Here is a 12,508-nt window from a genome sequence, read left to right on the forward strand (position 1 = left end):
ATAAATCCATGAAACTCTCTACCCAAGAGGCTTATTTGTGAGCACATTCAAGGTTGAGGTCAATAGAGTTTAACAGCCTAAGGAAATCAAGGGATGGGTTGAGATGGAATGAGAAATTTGAGTTATAGTAGAAGTTGAGTTAAGGTAAATGGGTGATCTGATCAAAATCTTCAAAATATTGACAGGAAAAGACAAGATATATAAAGATAAACTATTTCCACTGGTTGGGGACTCTACAATAGGGGCATAGTCTGAGAATTAGGGCCAGATCATTCAGCAGAGATGTTTGGAAGCAATTCCACTCACAAAAGGTGGGAGAGGTTTGGAACTCTCTTCCAGCAGTGGAAGCTGGATCATTATTAGTTTAAAACCTGAGACGAATATGTTTTTGTTAAGCCGAAGTATTAAAGGTAGGAATTGGGAGTTGGGCCACAGATCAGCAATGACCGCATTGAATGGTGGAACAGGTTGAAGGGGCCTAATGGTCTACTCCTGTTCCTATGTTTCTATAAGATTAGCCATGAGGAATCTCCACTATGATTCCTCATTATGTTTCATGTGCACTGCCACTATGTAAGTATCAGAAATTAGATTTTAAAAGTCTCAACTGTATCTGCATATAGTCCACGCATCCATGACATGGTAATAGCATTCTCGCGCAATCCCGTGATACAAGAAAATAACCAACACGTGCTTTAAATCTTTACATTTTAGAAACAGTATCCCCAAATTCATCAATTGCGTTATTACAAATTAGCCTTAATGAAATGTGTGTTATCACAGAACAACCTGTATTGTGAATGGTCTAATTTACTTGGATTTTATTCAGTGTTTTCCCAAAGCGCTCAGTTTGGGTTGACACTATTCAATTTTTAAAGTATTAAAAAGGTATTCTACAAACCTATTCACCCACATACATTGGCCCATGTAGGGTTTGAGTGTGAGCATTTAGAGATGGTACCTGAGTACTTTCCACCAGCTAGAGAGACCATGATTGAAGTTACTGTAGGCGAACATATTATCTGTGACATTTCAAGCAATTGCCCAAATTTCTAATCTACTGCCTGAAGCCTGTAATCTTGATATTGATCTGGCATATTGCTGGGCTGTACAAGAAATGTGAGGACTGCAGATGCTGGAGATCAGAGTCGAGAGTGTGTGGTGCTGGAAAAGCACAGCAGGTCAGGCAGCATCCGAGGAGCAGGAGAATCGACGTTTCAGGCAAGAGCCCTTCATCAGGAAATGCCCAGCTTATGGTTCTGACCAATTGCCAGTTGTGCCCCTGCTGTAGTATTGCGTGTTCCTTCACCTCAAAGTGGTGTCTGGCTGAGTGCTATCACTGCAAGGTGTTAGCTGATGATATCTTTGTTGTTGTTTCAGGGACCACAAGGACCTCAAGGACCCAGTGGATTCCCAGGACCCAAAGGACCCCCGGTGAGTAATATTTCCTCATTCGACTTTATTCAGGAGGTTGGTGGGAGGAGAGTTTCCGATCCGCTGGATCCCTGGTTGTGAGACAGACCTGTGGAATCCCAGAATTCTTCCTTCAGCGTCAGCAAAGGGTGGGCATGGTGACACAAAAACCAAAATTGCTGGTGAAACTCAGTGCGTCTGACAGCGTCTGTGGAGAGAGAGCAGACCTTTCTGAGTGAAGGCCACCAGACCCGAAACATTGACTCTGTTTTCCTCTCCACAGATGCTGCTGGACCTACTGAGTTTCTCCAGCAATTTCTGCTTTTTGTTTCTGATTTCTGGCGTCTGCAATTCTTTGTTTCAATCAATGCGTTTGGTGACCTTCGGAGGTGTGTTTTATTTTCCCCCAGAGCAGGGTCCTTGGGATGGTGTGCCTCGCTGTTGAATCATAGAACCCCTACAGTGTAGAAGCAGGACATTTGGCCCATCAAGTCCATACCAACCCTCTGAAGAACATCTCACCCAGTCCCACCACCCCCTATCCTATAACCCCGCATTTCCCATAACTAACCTTCAGGAATGCAAATCCCTGGATACTACAGTGTGAATTCCCATGGCCAATCTTCCCTAACTTGTAGGAGGGAACTGGAGCAGCCAAAGGAAACCCATCAGACGCGGGGAGCATGTTCAAACTCCACACAGACGGTCACCCAAGGCTGGGATTGAACCCGAGCCCCTGGCGCTGTGAGGCAGCAGTGCCAACCACTGATCCACCGTGCCCACCCCTGATGAGGAAGGTGCAGAGATCATTTGTATCGTGAAAAGGCAACAGAGGGCGCTTTGCCAGTTCTGAGCAAACTGCATCCTTCTGCGTTCTGTTTGTGGAGAAAATGCGGCTGTGGACTCTTACCTTCCAGCTGTTCTTGAAGAATTTGGACCAAAGTTTATTGAGGCGATGGTTGGCTAGGAGTGCCATCTCTGGCCTGGCTGGAGGTGTGGGATTGGACTGCTGTTGAGCAAGGGGTGGAATAACAAAACCCTGACCCCCCCCCCCCCCCCCCCAACTCTCCTTACACGCGTGTGTCTGTTTACACACTTTTCAACAGCCAGACAGAATGCAAAATCACAAACACTTGAGAAAATCCAGCGTGAAATCTGGCTGAACCAAATAAAGGGGATTTGGAATCAAATCTGTAAACAAAATGGCTGCAAGCAGTTCACGAAGCCATTCTGAGAAGCATTAAAATTGTTCATCTATATGCATGAGACAATAAGGTCCGATGTAGTCAGCTTAATCCGTGAGGCTACGTTAGAATTTGTTTCAAATAAATGTATATCATGCACTTTTTTTCCATAGCTATGTGACTGTCATGTGACACCTGCTGAAATCTACTTTATCTTCCAGTGAAACTAATAAGGGAGGAACAAGGGATGAGAGTTATTTATAAGGAAAGACTGAGCAGACTTGGGGTCTGATTGTGAAGATAGAGTAATAAAGCAGAGGAGCTGTGGGTATGACCTAATGCCAGACCTTTTCTATGCTTGGCGTGTTTGTTAGGGTAGATATAGAGGACATGATGCCAACAGGTGGCACGGTGGCTCAGTGGTTAGCGCTGTTGCCTCACAGTGCCAGGGTACTGGGTTCGATTCCAGCCTCGGGTGACTGTCTGTGTGGAGTTTGCACGTTCTCTGCATGGGCGTCCTCATTCCACCGTCCTAAGGTGATGGACGAGGGTAGGATAAATAGCCAATGTCTCTTCCCCCCAGTGTAGTGGAATCTAAAACTACAAGACGGAGGTTTAAGGTGAGAGGGGAAAGACTTAAAAGGGATACTCAGGGAAACTTCCTTATACAGAGGGTGGTGTCCGTATGGAATGAGCTGCCAGAGGAAGTAGTAGAGGCTGGTACAATTGCAGCATTTAAAAGGTTTGTGGATGGGTATATGAAAAGGAAGGGTTTGGAGGGATATGGGCCAAGTGCTGGTAAATGGGACTAGATTAATCAAGATATCTGGTCAGCATGGATGAGTTGAACCAAACGGTCTGTTTCCAAACTGTATGACTCTATGTGCAGGTTAGGGGGATTGGCTGTGCTAAATTGTCCATAGTGTCCAGGGATGTGCTGTCTAGGTAGATTAGCCATGGGAAATGCAGGGTTATAGGGATGGGGGTGGGGGGGGTTGGGTCTGGGTGGGATGCTGTTTGGAAGGATGATGTAGACCTGATGGGCTGAATGGCCTCTTATCACACTGTAGGGAATCTATGATTTCAATAACAGGAAGTCCCAAATTGGTGACAGTATATTCTGGATGGTCACTAATAAATCTGATTGGAGTGTCCTGGAGAAACTTCTGAAGGATTGCTTCACCTTCTTAACTCTCTTCACTCTCTTCAGGGTTCCCCTGGAAAGGACGGGATCCCCGGCCATCCCGGACAACGTGGCGAGCCTGTAAGTTTCTTTTTGGCTTTTCATCAGAGGGAGCTTTCCCAATCATCAGTCCTGATGTTCCAGAGGACAAAATGTAGATGAGGAAGCCCATTGCTGCTTAGATACGTGGCTCAGTATGTTCTTCCTGTAGCATGAGAAGATGGCCGTCTCTTCACCCTTTGAATCCTGATGCCCTGGTGTTGCTGCAGCTAATGGAGCAAGGCTGGGTCACTGTGATCAAGGGGTTTGTGCCAAGGATGGGACAGGATGGGATCTGGGGTTAGGGGAGCTCAGCGGGGGACCCACTGTATCTGCACTTCAGGTGGCAGAGCCACTGTGCTTGCATCTAGCACAGAATCGGGTCCGGGTACCCAGGTCAGTCACAACGCTAGATCCTGTGCTTCCTGACCTGCCCCTAGTTAGTGGGGTCTAATATTAGTATCACCAATTGAATGAAGTAAACAAATGATGGCTGTAAATGTTGAGTGTTAAAGGGTGAACAGGCAAGGAGTGTTAATTTGATTAAGTGTGTGTGTGAGACTGTGTGAAAAGGTATTCAAGTCTACGTAGGGTTCTTGTGGTGCAATGGTAGTGTCCCTACCTCTGGGCCAAAAGATCCAGGTTCAAGCCCTGCTGATGTCTCATAACAAGTTGGTTTCAAAATATCTTTAAAGAGACCCCCTTCCGTGACCAGCGGGTACCACAAGGGCTGGTGTGCACCATACTTCCACAAAATGACATTTCATTAAAAACTTTCCTTTGAGAGTTTGTCGATATTTACAGTGGGTTCCTTGGTTTTGTTGGTTTATTGAAGTAGAGAGACAGGTCAGCCGGGATGAGAGAGTATGAGGAGAATTGTGAAGATGTTTAATAAGATGCTGCCTGGATTAGAGGGTACGAGCTATAAGGAGAGGCTGGAAAAACTCTGGTTGTTTTCTCTGGAGCGGTGGAGACTGAGGGGAGACTTGATAGAAGATAGAGTTGACGGTCAGAATCACATTGTTGTTGTTTTTACCTTGTTTTTACCCGGTCAGAATCTTTTTCCCAGAGTCGAAATGTCTAATAATAGAGGGCATGCTCTTAAGGTGAGAGGGAGAAAGTTCAAAGGAGATGTGAGGGGCACGTTTTTATACAGAGAGTGGTAGGAGTGTGGGACATGCTGCCAGATTTGGTGGTGGAGGCAGGTACAAAAGGGCTTTTAAAGGACTTTAAATAAGCACATGGATATGCAAAGCATAGAGGGATATGGATCAAGGGCAAGCAAACGGGATTAGATTAATTTGGTGTCCTGTTCCCTGTGTTGTACTGTGTTCTATGTAAGCTGTACGTCAAAGAAAAGCTTTGGGTCTCAATCTATTACCTTCAAGCTTGGGTCCAGTTAACAAGTGTGAGCTGTGTGTACTTTGCTTTGGAAGTCTTGCTTCATTTGTGTAGGAGCTTGTTTGGATCACACCTGGAGTATGGTGTGCGATGTTGGTCTCTTTACTTCAGGAAGGATGTTATTCCCATAGAGGGAGTACAATGCAGGTTCACCAGACTTGTTCCAGGGATGGTGGGACTGTCCTATCAAGAGAGATTGGGCCTGTATCCTCTTGAGATTTGAAGATTGAAAGGTAATTGAAACTGAAACATTATTTAAAATGGTAGACAGGGTAGGCCCAGGTAAGATGTTTCTCCTGGTTGCAGAGTCTAAAACCGGGGTGGGGGTGGGGCATGTTTTAAAAATCAAAGGGTCTCACGCTTACTCAGAGGGTGTGGAAACTCAGTCTTTGACTGTGTTTAAGGGGAAGATTGATGGGCTTCTGACGACCAGCTCTGCACAGGGTTATAGGGGTGGGTTGGGAAAAGATGTTGAGGTGTTTGATCAGCATTAACAGCATTGAATGGTAGGGCAGACACGATGGGCTGAATGGCCTTCTCCTGTTGTCATATTCCTATCGGTGGGCCACCCGTTGAGTGTTGTGTTGTGAACGTGACTTTGATGGATGGCCATGAGGGCAGGTGGGGGGAAGGGTGTGAAGCCAAAGTCACAAGTCCTTGCGGCTTGTTTCCCGATGGAACTCCTCAGCTGGGTAACCGTTCCTGAATCCTGCCGTTCTCTTTCTCCAGTTGCGGATTGCTTGACTTCCCTTTCCGTTTTGTTTCCAGGGTTTCCAAGGCAAGACGGGACCCCCTGGCCCCCCGGGAGTTGTGGGACCCCAGGTAAGTTGGGCGGGCCCTGGCCCTGGACCAGGGTTTGCTGGGTTAAGACGGAGCGGTTGAGTGCCTTGCCATCCTCTCCCAGATCCAGCCAGTGCGGTTGAGCGATCTTCGATCGGGGTTCTGCGTTGACCGGGGTAGGCTGCCGCACCCTGCTCGCTCTTTCACCTCTGGCCCGGACTGAGACCCACTTCACAACGTGTACGCTGCGCCCTGGGTGAGACTCCGTCCAGTGCGGTACTGAGGGAGTGCTGCGCGGTCAGGGATGTTGTCCTTCGCAAGAGACATTAAACTGAGTCCTACCCCTCCCTTTCCGGTTCCCTTTCAGGTGGATATAAATGGCCTGGAGCACTGTGGTGGCTCAGTCACTGAGCACATCCCAAATAGCGATGAATAGGATTCTCGATGTTCTAGATAAAAATGCGCATGGAGATACTGCAGGAGAGTGGTTTTGAGTTGGCAAATGATCCATGGTCAGAAAGTTCCTACAGTGTGGAAAGAGGCTATTTGGCCCATTGAGTCCACACCAAACAGCATCCCACCCCCGTACCTGATAACCCTGCATTTCCCATGGCTAACCCACCGCGACTGCACATTCGTGGACACTTGGGGACAATTTAGCATTACCAAAGCACCCTAACCTGTACATCTTTAGACTGTGGGAGGAAACTGAAGCACCCAAAAACACAGGGAGAATGCACAAACTCCACATAGACAATTGCCCGAGGGTGGAATCGAACCCGGGTCCCTGACGCTGAGAGACAACAGTACTAACCACTGAGACACTGTGCTGCCAGTTTAATGGTGGAGCATGCTTGCCAGGCACCCGTTCCTGTTGCTGTTTCCTATGTCGCCCTGAACTGAAGGCTTATCCAGGATGTCCTGTCGATATTTATCCTTCCTTCGAGATCATGAGAGAAAACAGATCATTCATTCATTACTGTTTGTGAGAGCCCGCTGTCCATAAAGCAGCTGTGGTGTTTCCCACACTTACAGCAGTGAACACCATTCCGCATCGTTGGCCGTGAGAGTCGCTGTCTCATTGTAAACCTTCCCCTCTTTAGAGAAATGACTCTTGTTTCTGCTTTATCCATCAGGGTTCGGCTGGTGACAGTGGGCCAATGGGGGAGAGGGGACACCCAGGAGCTCCTGGACCTCCAGGTGAACAGGGTATCCCAGGCACCGCGGGGAAGGAAGGGGGAAAGGTAAGTTCACCGGTTGCTGTTTGGATCTTGCAGCTCCTTGTCTCCATCAGAATTGGGAGAGGGATGTTCTCTCTGTGTCAATGTGGTCAGCAGATTGTATCCTGTCCCCATCCCTCAGCCAGCGAGCTCACTCTGCCCCTGTCTTCCTGCGCTCAGGTCAACTGAAGCAAGTTAGCCCCATCCCCACTTGTGAAAAAGTCCTAGAGGACCCCGATTTGAGAAAGCGAGAGAGGACCGGTGGGGAGGTTAACCTGAGGGTCACCACACCTTCGGCGAGGGGAGAGATCGAGAAGCCAGGACTTGCGTGGTAACCATGGCCGGTGTGGCAATTGAACCCACGCTTTTGGTGTCACTTTGCATCTCAAGATAATTGCTATCCAGCCAACTGAGCTAACCGACCTGACCCAGCGGTGATGCCGGCTGAACTCACTAATCACAACCTGGGGCATTTCGTAACAACACTGTCCATGCCATTGGCTGGAGAACCAGCCAGTGTACTTACTCTGCCACATTCTGAAGGTTAATCAGTTACACTGCACTCGATCAGAAACGCAGACCAAGGGCTGTATGGAGTGGCGAAGGTGATGCTCTGTGATCGAGAGAGACTCCCATTTGTGATGCTGTGATTTTCCCAATGCCCTCTCTTTCCCATTCTCTCCCTCGCTCTGATTGGTGATGGCGGTTTGGTATGCCAAGTTGGTGGACCCAGGGAGATGCCCCCAATTGGCAGCATGTGAAAAGGATGAGGAGACACTTGAATTAAACTGATATCCAGGGAGCTTAACATTTCACCCCTTTGTCCTAGAAACTTGTAGTCATCTGAGAAAAGTAACCAGGACCAATAATAGGGTCATAAAGGCACAGAAGAAGGCCATTCAGCCCATTGTAATCCAAACCAGCTCTTTGTTGATAAAGTCAATCACTCCGTTTCATTCTCTTGCTGTACTCCTCATTGCCCCCTGAAGGTTTGGGTCGCTCACATTTCATTTGAAATCCTTCGCCATCTCCGCTCCCAAGCCCAGCTTCTAAGCAGCAAACTCCAGGTCATTAATTACCAGCAGTATTCTTCCCCACGTTGCCACCACTTGCCCTCATAGTACTTCTATTCAAGCATGGAATATGGACGTCACTGGATGGGACAGCTTTTATTTCCCATCTCTGACTGTTAAGGGTCAAACACATGTCCTGTGGGTCTAGACTGACCTGGAAGGACAGCAGACTCCATACCCCAAGGTTTCTCCCAGACAGTCTTAACCCCAGATTTTTTAAATCTTCTTTTCTTTTTTTTTTCTTCTTTTCCCCCCACACCTAGCAGTGGTAATGCTTATATTTTGCCCATCACCCATGTTGTTGTGTGTGTGCAGGCGACACAGTGAAAAACAACAGGTATACAAACCTTTATTCAATTTCCACCACCAGGAAGAAAGGAAACACCAGGGTAGCCAGTGACAAGTCTCAAAGGGCAATGCTGTGTGATCAAACAGTGAAGGGCAGGGATTAAATCAAAATAGAATTGGAGAGGGAAATAATGCACTCCACTCCCTGCGGCGCCCACCTCTCCCTGAAAATCTCAAGGGTATTGGTAGATACCACGTGCTCCTTTTCCAGGGACACCCAAGCTCTGACATACCCACAGAAGAGGGGCAGGCAGTTGGCTCTAACAGCCCCCTCTATGGCCCAGCCCAGGAGGAGGTCCTCTAACCTACATAGGCAACAAACCATCTTATCACCTGCCCTGACCATACATCCATACCCCGCACCTTTATTGGATTCAACGTTATCATCTGCCTTGGTGGGATTTGAACACGGGTCACCGGGACATTACCTGGGTCTCTAGATTAATAGCCTAATGATAATGCCACTAGTCCATCGCCTCCCCTTTAGGAGTGAAAAGGATGAAAAGTGTCTTTAAAATCCATCTCCAAACTGCTTGCGGGGGGGGGGGAGGCAATCAGAATTAACACAGACAAAAATGGTGTTTGTAAATTGTCATGTGTTTGACATTCTCAAACAAAATGTTTTGAGGCAACCCAAGGAAATTGAGTTTAATTCCAGCCAAGATCCCGGGCATTTTGATGGGAATTCTTCTGGAATTTTACCACCTTTCTTTTACCTTGCAGGGAGACCCCGGTCCTTTTGGATCTCCTGGGAAACCTGGTCCTGACGGATTACGGGGATTCGCCGGTGCCCGGGGACTGCCAGGCGCTACGGTAAGTCTCTCTCGCTTACAGAAGGTGGGACAACAGCAGAGAAACTGCCTCCCCAGAAGATGCCACGACCTTGTTTCTGGGAAAGCGATTTCCTACTAATTATCACTGGCATTGGATGCAATAGCGTGAAGGTTCACTCGGCTGATAGCTGTAGTGAAGGGACTGTCTTTCGAGTAAAGTTTGAGAAGGTAGGGTCTGTACCTGTGGGAGTCCATATGATAGGACAGGTCAGTCTGGTGCCTGGATGGTAAGGAGTCAAGAGGGGTATTGAGTGAATTGTAATGTACACAGTTCTGCTGGGGCTTGACAGGATAGATGCTGAGAGAATCCCCTACCTTTGTCCTCAGACAAAGATGGGAGAAGTTTATTCGATACAAATTGTGAACCTTTGGAACTCTCTACGGTAGAGAGGAGTGTGGTCTTGGACTCTGAATAGATTCCGTGCTCAAATACACACGTGTGTGAATGGGAAAGGAATTGTGGATAGTGGGGAAACAGGCAAGAAGGTGGAGTTCTGTCCAAGATCAGGGCAACCCTGCATTTTATAAACGCAGAGCAAACCCGACTTTGTACACTCACATTATCTGAATGGTCAGCATGACTCCTTACCACCCAGTTACCAGGCTAACCTGTCCTACCATCTTTCTGCCCAGTTACCAGGCTAACCTGTCCTACCATTACACCACCCAGTTACCAGGCTAAATCATCCGACCATCTTACCACTCAGTTACCAGGCTAAACGTTCCTACCACCTTGCCACCCAGTTACCAGGCTAAACCGTCCTACCATCTTGTCAACTGGTTACCAGGCTAAACGTTCCTACCACCTTACCACCCAGTGACCAGGCTAACCTGTCCTACCATCTTACCACCCAGTTACCAGGCTAAACCTACCATCTTAACATCCAGTTACCAGGGTAAGTTGGCAAGCATCCAAGACACCAGTCCGAAAGTTTTGTTTTGCACTCCAAATTGTTGTGTTTTTTTTTCCGGGGGGGTGGGGTGGTTGGTCCCAGGAAATCACATGGATTTCAGAGCGCTAAAGTGATCGTGGTCTGAGAATGCAAGCATGCTCACCCTTGACCACTCTAATCTGTGGTGTCCCTCACATCCCAATGAGCTCCCGTTGTAAGGAAATATTTACGGCCCTCAATGCAATGTGAGTTTGATAATTGTAGCTTTGGCCCATGACCCATTGATCATTTTTATATAACGCCACATCAGAGATGTGAGATGAACTCTTACAGCATGATGATAGTTAACAGTGGGAAGTGTTGATGTGACCGTTTATTTTATTTTCTATTTTTTCCCACACTACTGCCTAACTGCGATAGTGCTTATATTATCCCCAGCACCCACGTTGTGTGTGTGCAGGTGTGAGACACAGTGAGTGACAACAGGTGTACAAACTTTTATTCAGTTTCCACCACCAGGAGGAAAGGAACCACCCGAGTGGCCAGTGACAAGCAGTGCCCTTCTCAGAGGACAATGCTGTGTGATCAAACAGTGAAGGGGAGGGTAGGGATGATGTGACAGTTTTATTTAGTTCTGATGTAAGGTAAACCTACAGAATCTTAGAGCACAAGGCGAGATTAGTGGGCATCAGGCTTGGGGGAGTTGAACACATTATGACCCTCTCAACCACATTTGGTTTTCAGTTTCCTTTTGAGGACTTTAATTTTGTTATATCGCCTTTTTAAGGGCCTAATGTTCACTAATTTACTCCAATGTGCTCTTTAGTAATTGGCTACCCATTCGGGTGTGGGAATCGAGTTTGGACTGACAGCCACAATTATGTTGAATGGCAGAGCTGGCTCGAAGGGCCGTCCTGATCGTATTTTCAATGGAAGAGTTTAGTGAGAGACTGCTCGTGGGTTTAGAGGGTGCTGCAGCAGGATATTAAGATGGTTCATGAACCCGTCTAACCACTTGTCTTTCCTGTGCCCTGGAGGAGTCGGTGGTCCATGTTAGCATGGTGGTACTAGCTTTGCAGCACGTCCTCCATTCTTCAGAGGCACTGCTCCTCAAATTTTGTTTGCTGTTCGGCCCCCTGATGTTTGGAGGCCTGTGTGCGGAGGGGAGAAGGGGCAAGTTTATGGGTGCATTCAAGGGTCGTCTTCTGGTTCAGGCCAACTTATTCATTATCGTGCTCAGACAGTGGGGCATGCAGGGGTTACCTTGAGAAATGACTGCCCACCAGTCTTCCCTGCTTGTACCCCTCCCCAGGTATCTTTGGAGAGGATAGATTGAGGCCTTCAGAGTCAGTGATCCCCAAGGCATTAGCTTTCCCTAAAATTATACTTTCGTTCAATTTCAAAAAGATGTTATTTTTATTACAGTGCCCCTGCAAAAAGGATGTCGACTAGTTGAGTTGTTTATTTGTTTAACTCATTTAATCAACGAGTATAAATAGAAAGACTATCGGGCCTTGGTGGGACAGTGGTAGCGTCCCTATCTCTGAGCCAGGAGACCCAGCTTCAAGTCCCATCTGACCCAGAGGGTGTGTTACAGCTGCCCAATTGTTTATCCGAAATGCTCAGGACCAGCTGGTTTTCGGAATTCAGAATTTTTGAATTTCAGAATAAGTGACAATTTGATGGTGAATTTCTCTTAAAAATCTTACCGGGGGGGACAGACTCTCGAGGCCTACCAGTGCTGGGCCACGCCTCCTCACGTCGTATCTGAGTGACACGCATCAAGTGGCTGTCGACTTGGGTTAACTGTTTGCACGCCAAACAAGCTTGTCAATGAGAAAAAAAAACCTCACTAAAACATCTTCAGACTTCAGGGCTTTTTGGATTACCCTTTGGATAAAGGGTAATACCATCTCTGACCAAACCAATTGGGGAACAAATATCTAGAGGGCTGTTGTGACAGCGGTAATGTCCCTTCCACTGAGCCAGTAGACCTGGGTCAAGTCCCACTTGCTTCGGAGTTGTGTCGAAATATTTCTGAACAAGTTGCTTCGAAAGTATGTACAAGCTGATTCTCTAGATCCCAGGTGATCTTTCACAGATCACCAGGCTGTGAGGAAGACTCTACCCTAATCACATCA

The 12,508-nt window shown here is 47.4% G+C and overlaps 1 protein-coding gene across 2 annotated transcripts in view; it reads left to right on the forward strand.

The window, feature by feature from the left end:
* The window catches only part of LOC140468141 (uncharacterized), a 318,469-nt gene that overhangs the window by 223,650 nt on the left and 82,311 nt on the right, over nt 1-12,508 (forward strand). For both annotated transcript variants that reach the window (XM_072564343.1, XM_072564344.1), the window contains 5 exons: nt 1,381-1,434; nt 3,808-3,861; nt 5,989-6,042; nt 7,137-7,244; nt 9,365-9,454. In XM_072564343.1, coding sequence (XP_072420444.1) covers nt 1,381-1,434; nt 3,808-3,861; nt 5,989-6,042; nt 7,137-7,244; nt 9,365-9,454 — 360 coding nt within the window. The remainder of the gene's footprint in view (nt 1-1,380; nt 1,435-3,807; nt 3,862-5,988; nt 6,043-7,136; nt 7,245-9,364; nt 9,455-12,508) is intronic.

The sequence above is a fragment of the Chiloscyllium punctatum genome, chromosome 46 (genome assembly GCF_047496795.1).
Source record: "Chiloscyllium punctatum isolate Juve2018m chromosome 46, sChiPun1.3, whole genome shotgun sequence".
Lineage (NCBI taxonomy): Eukaryota > Metazoa > Chordata > Chondrichthyes > Orectolobiformes > Hemiscylliidae > Chiloscyllium > Chiloscyllium punctatum.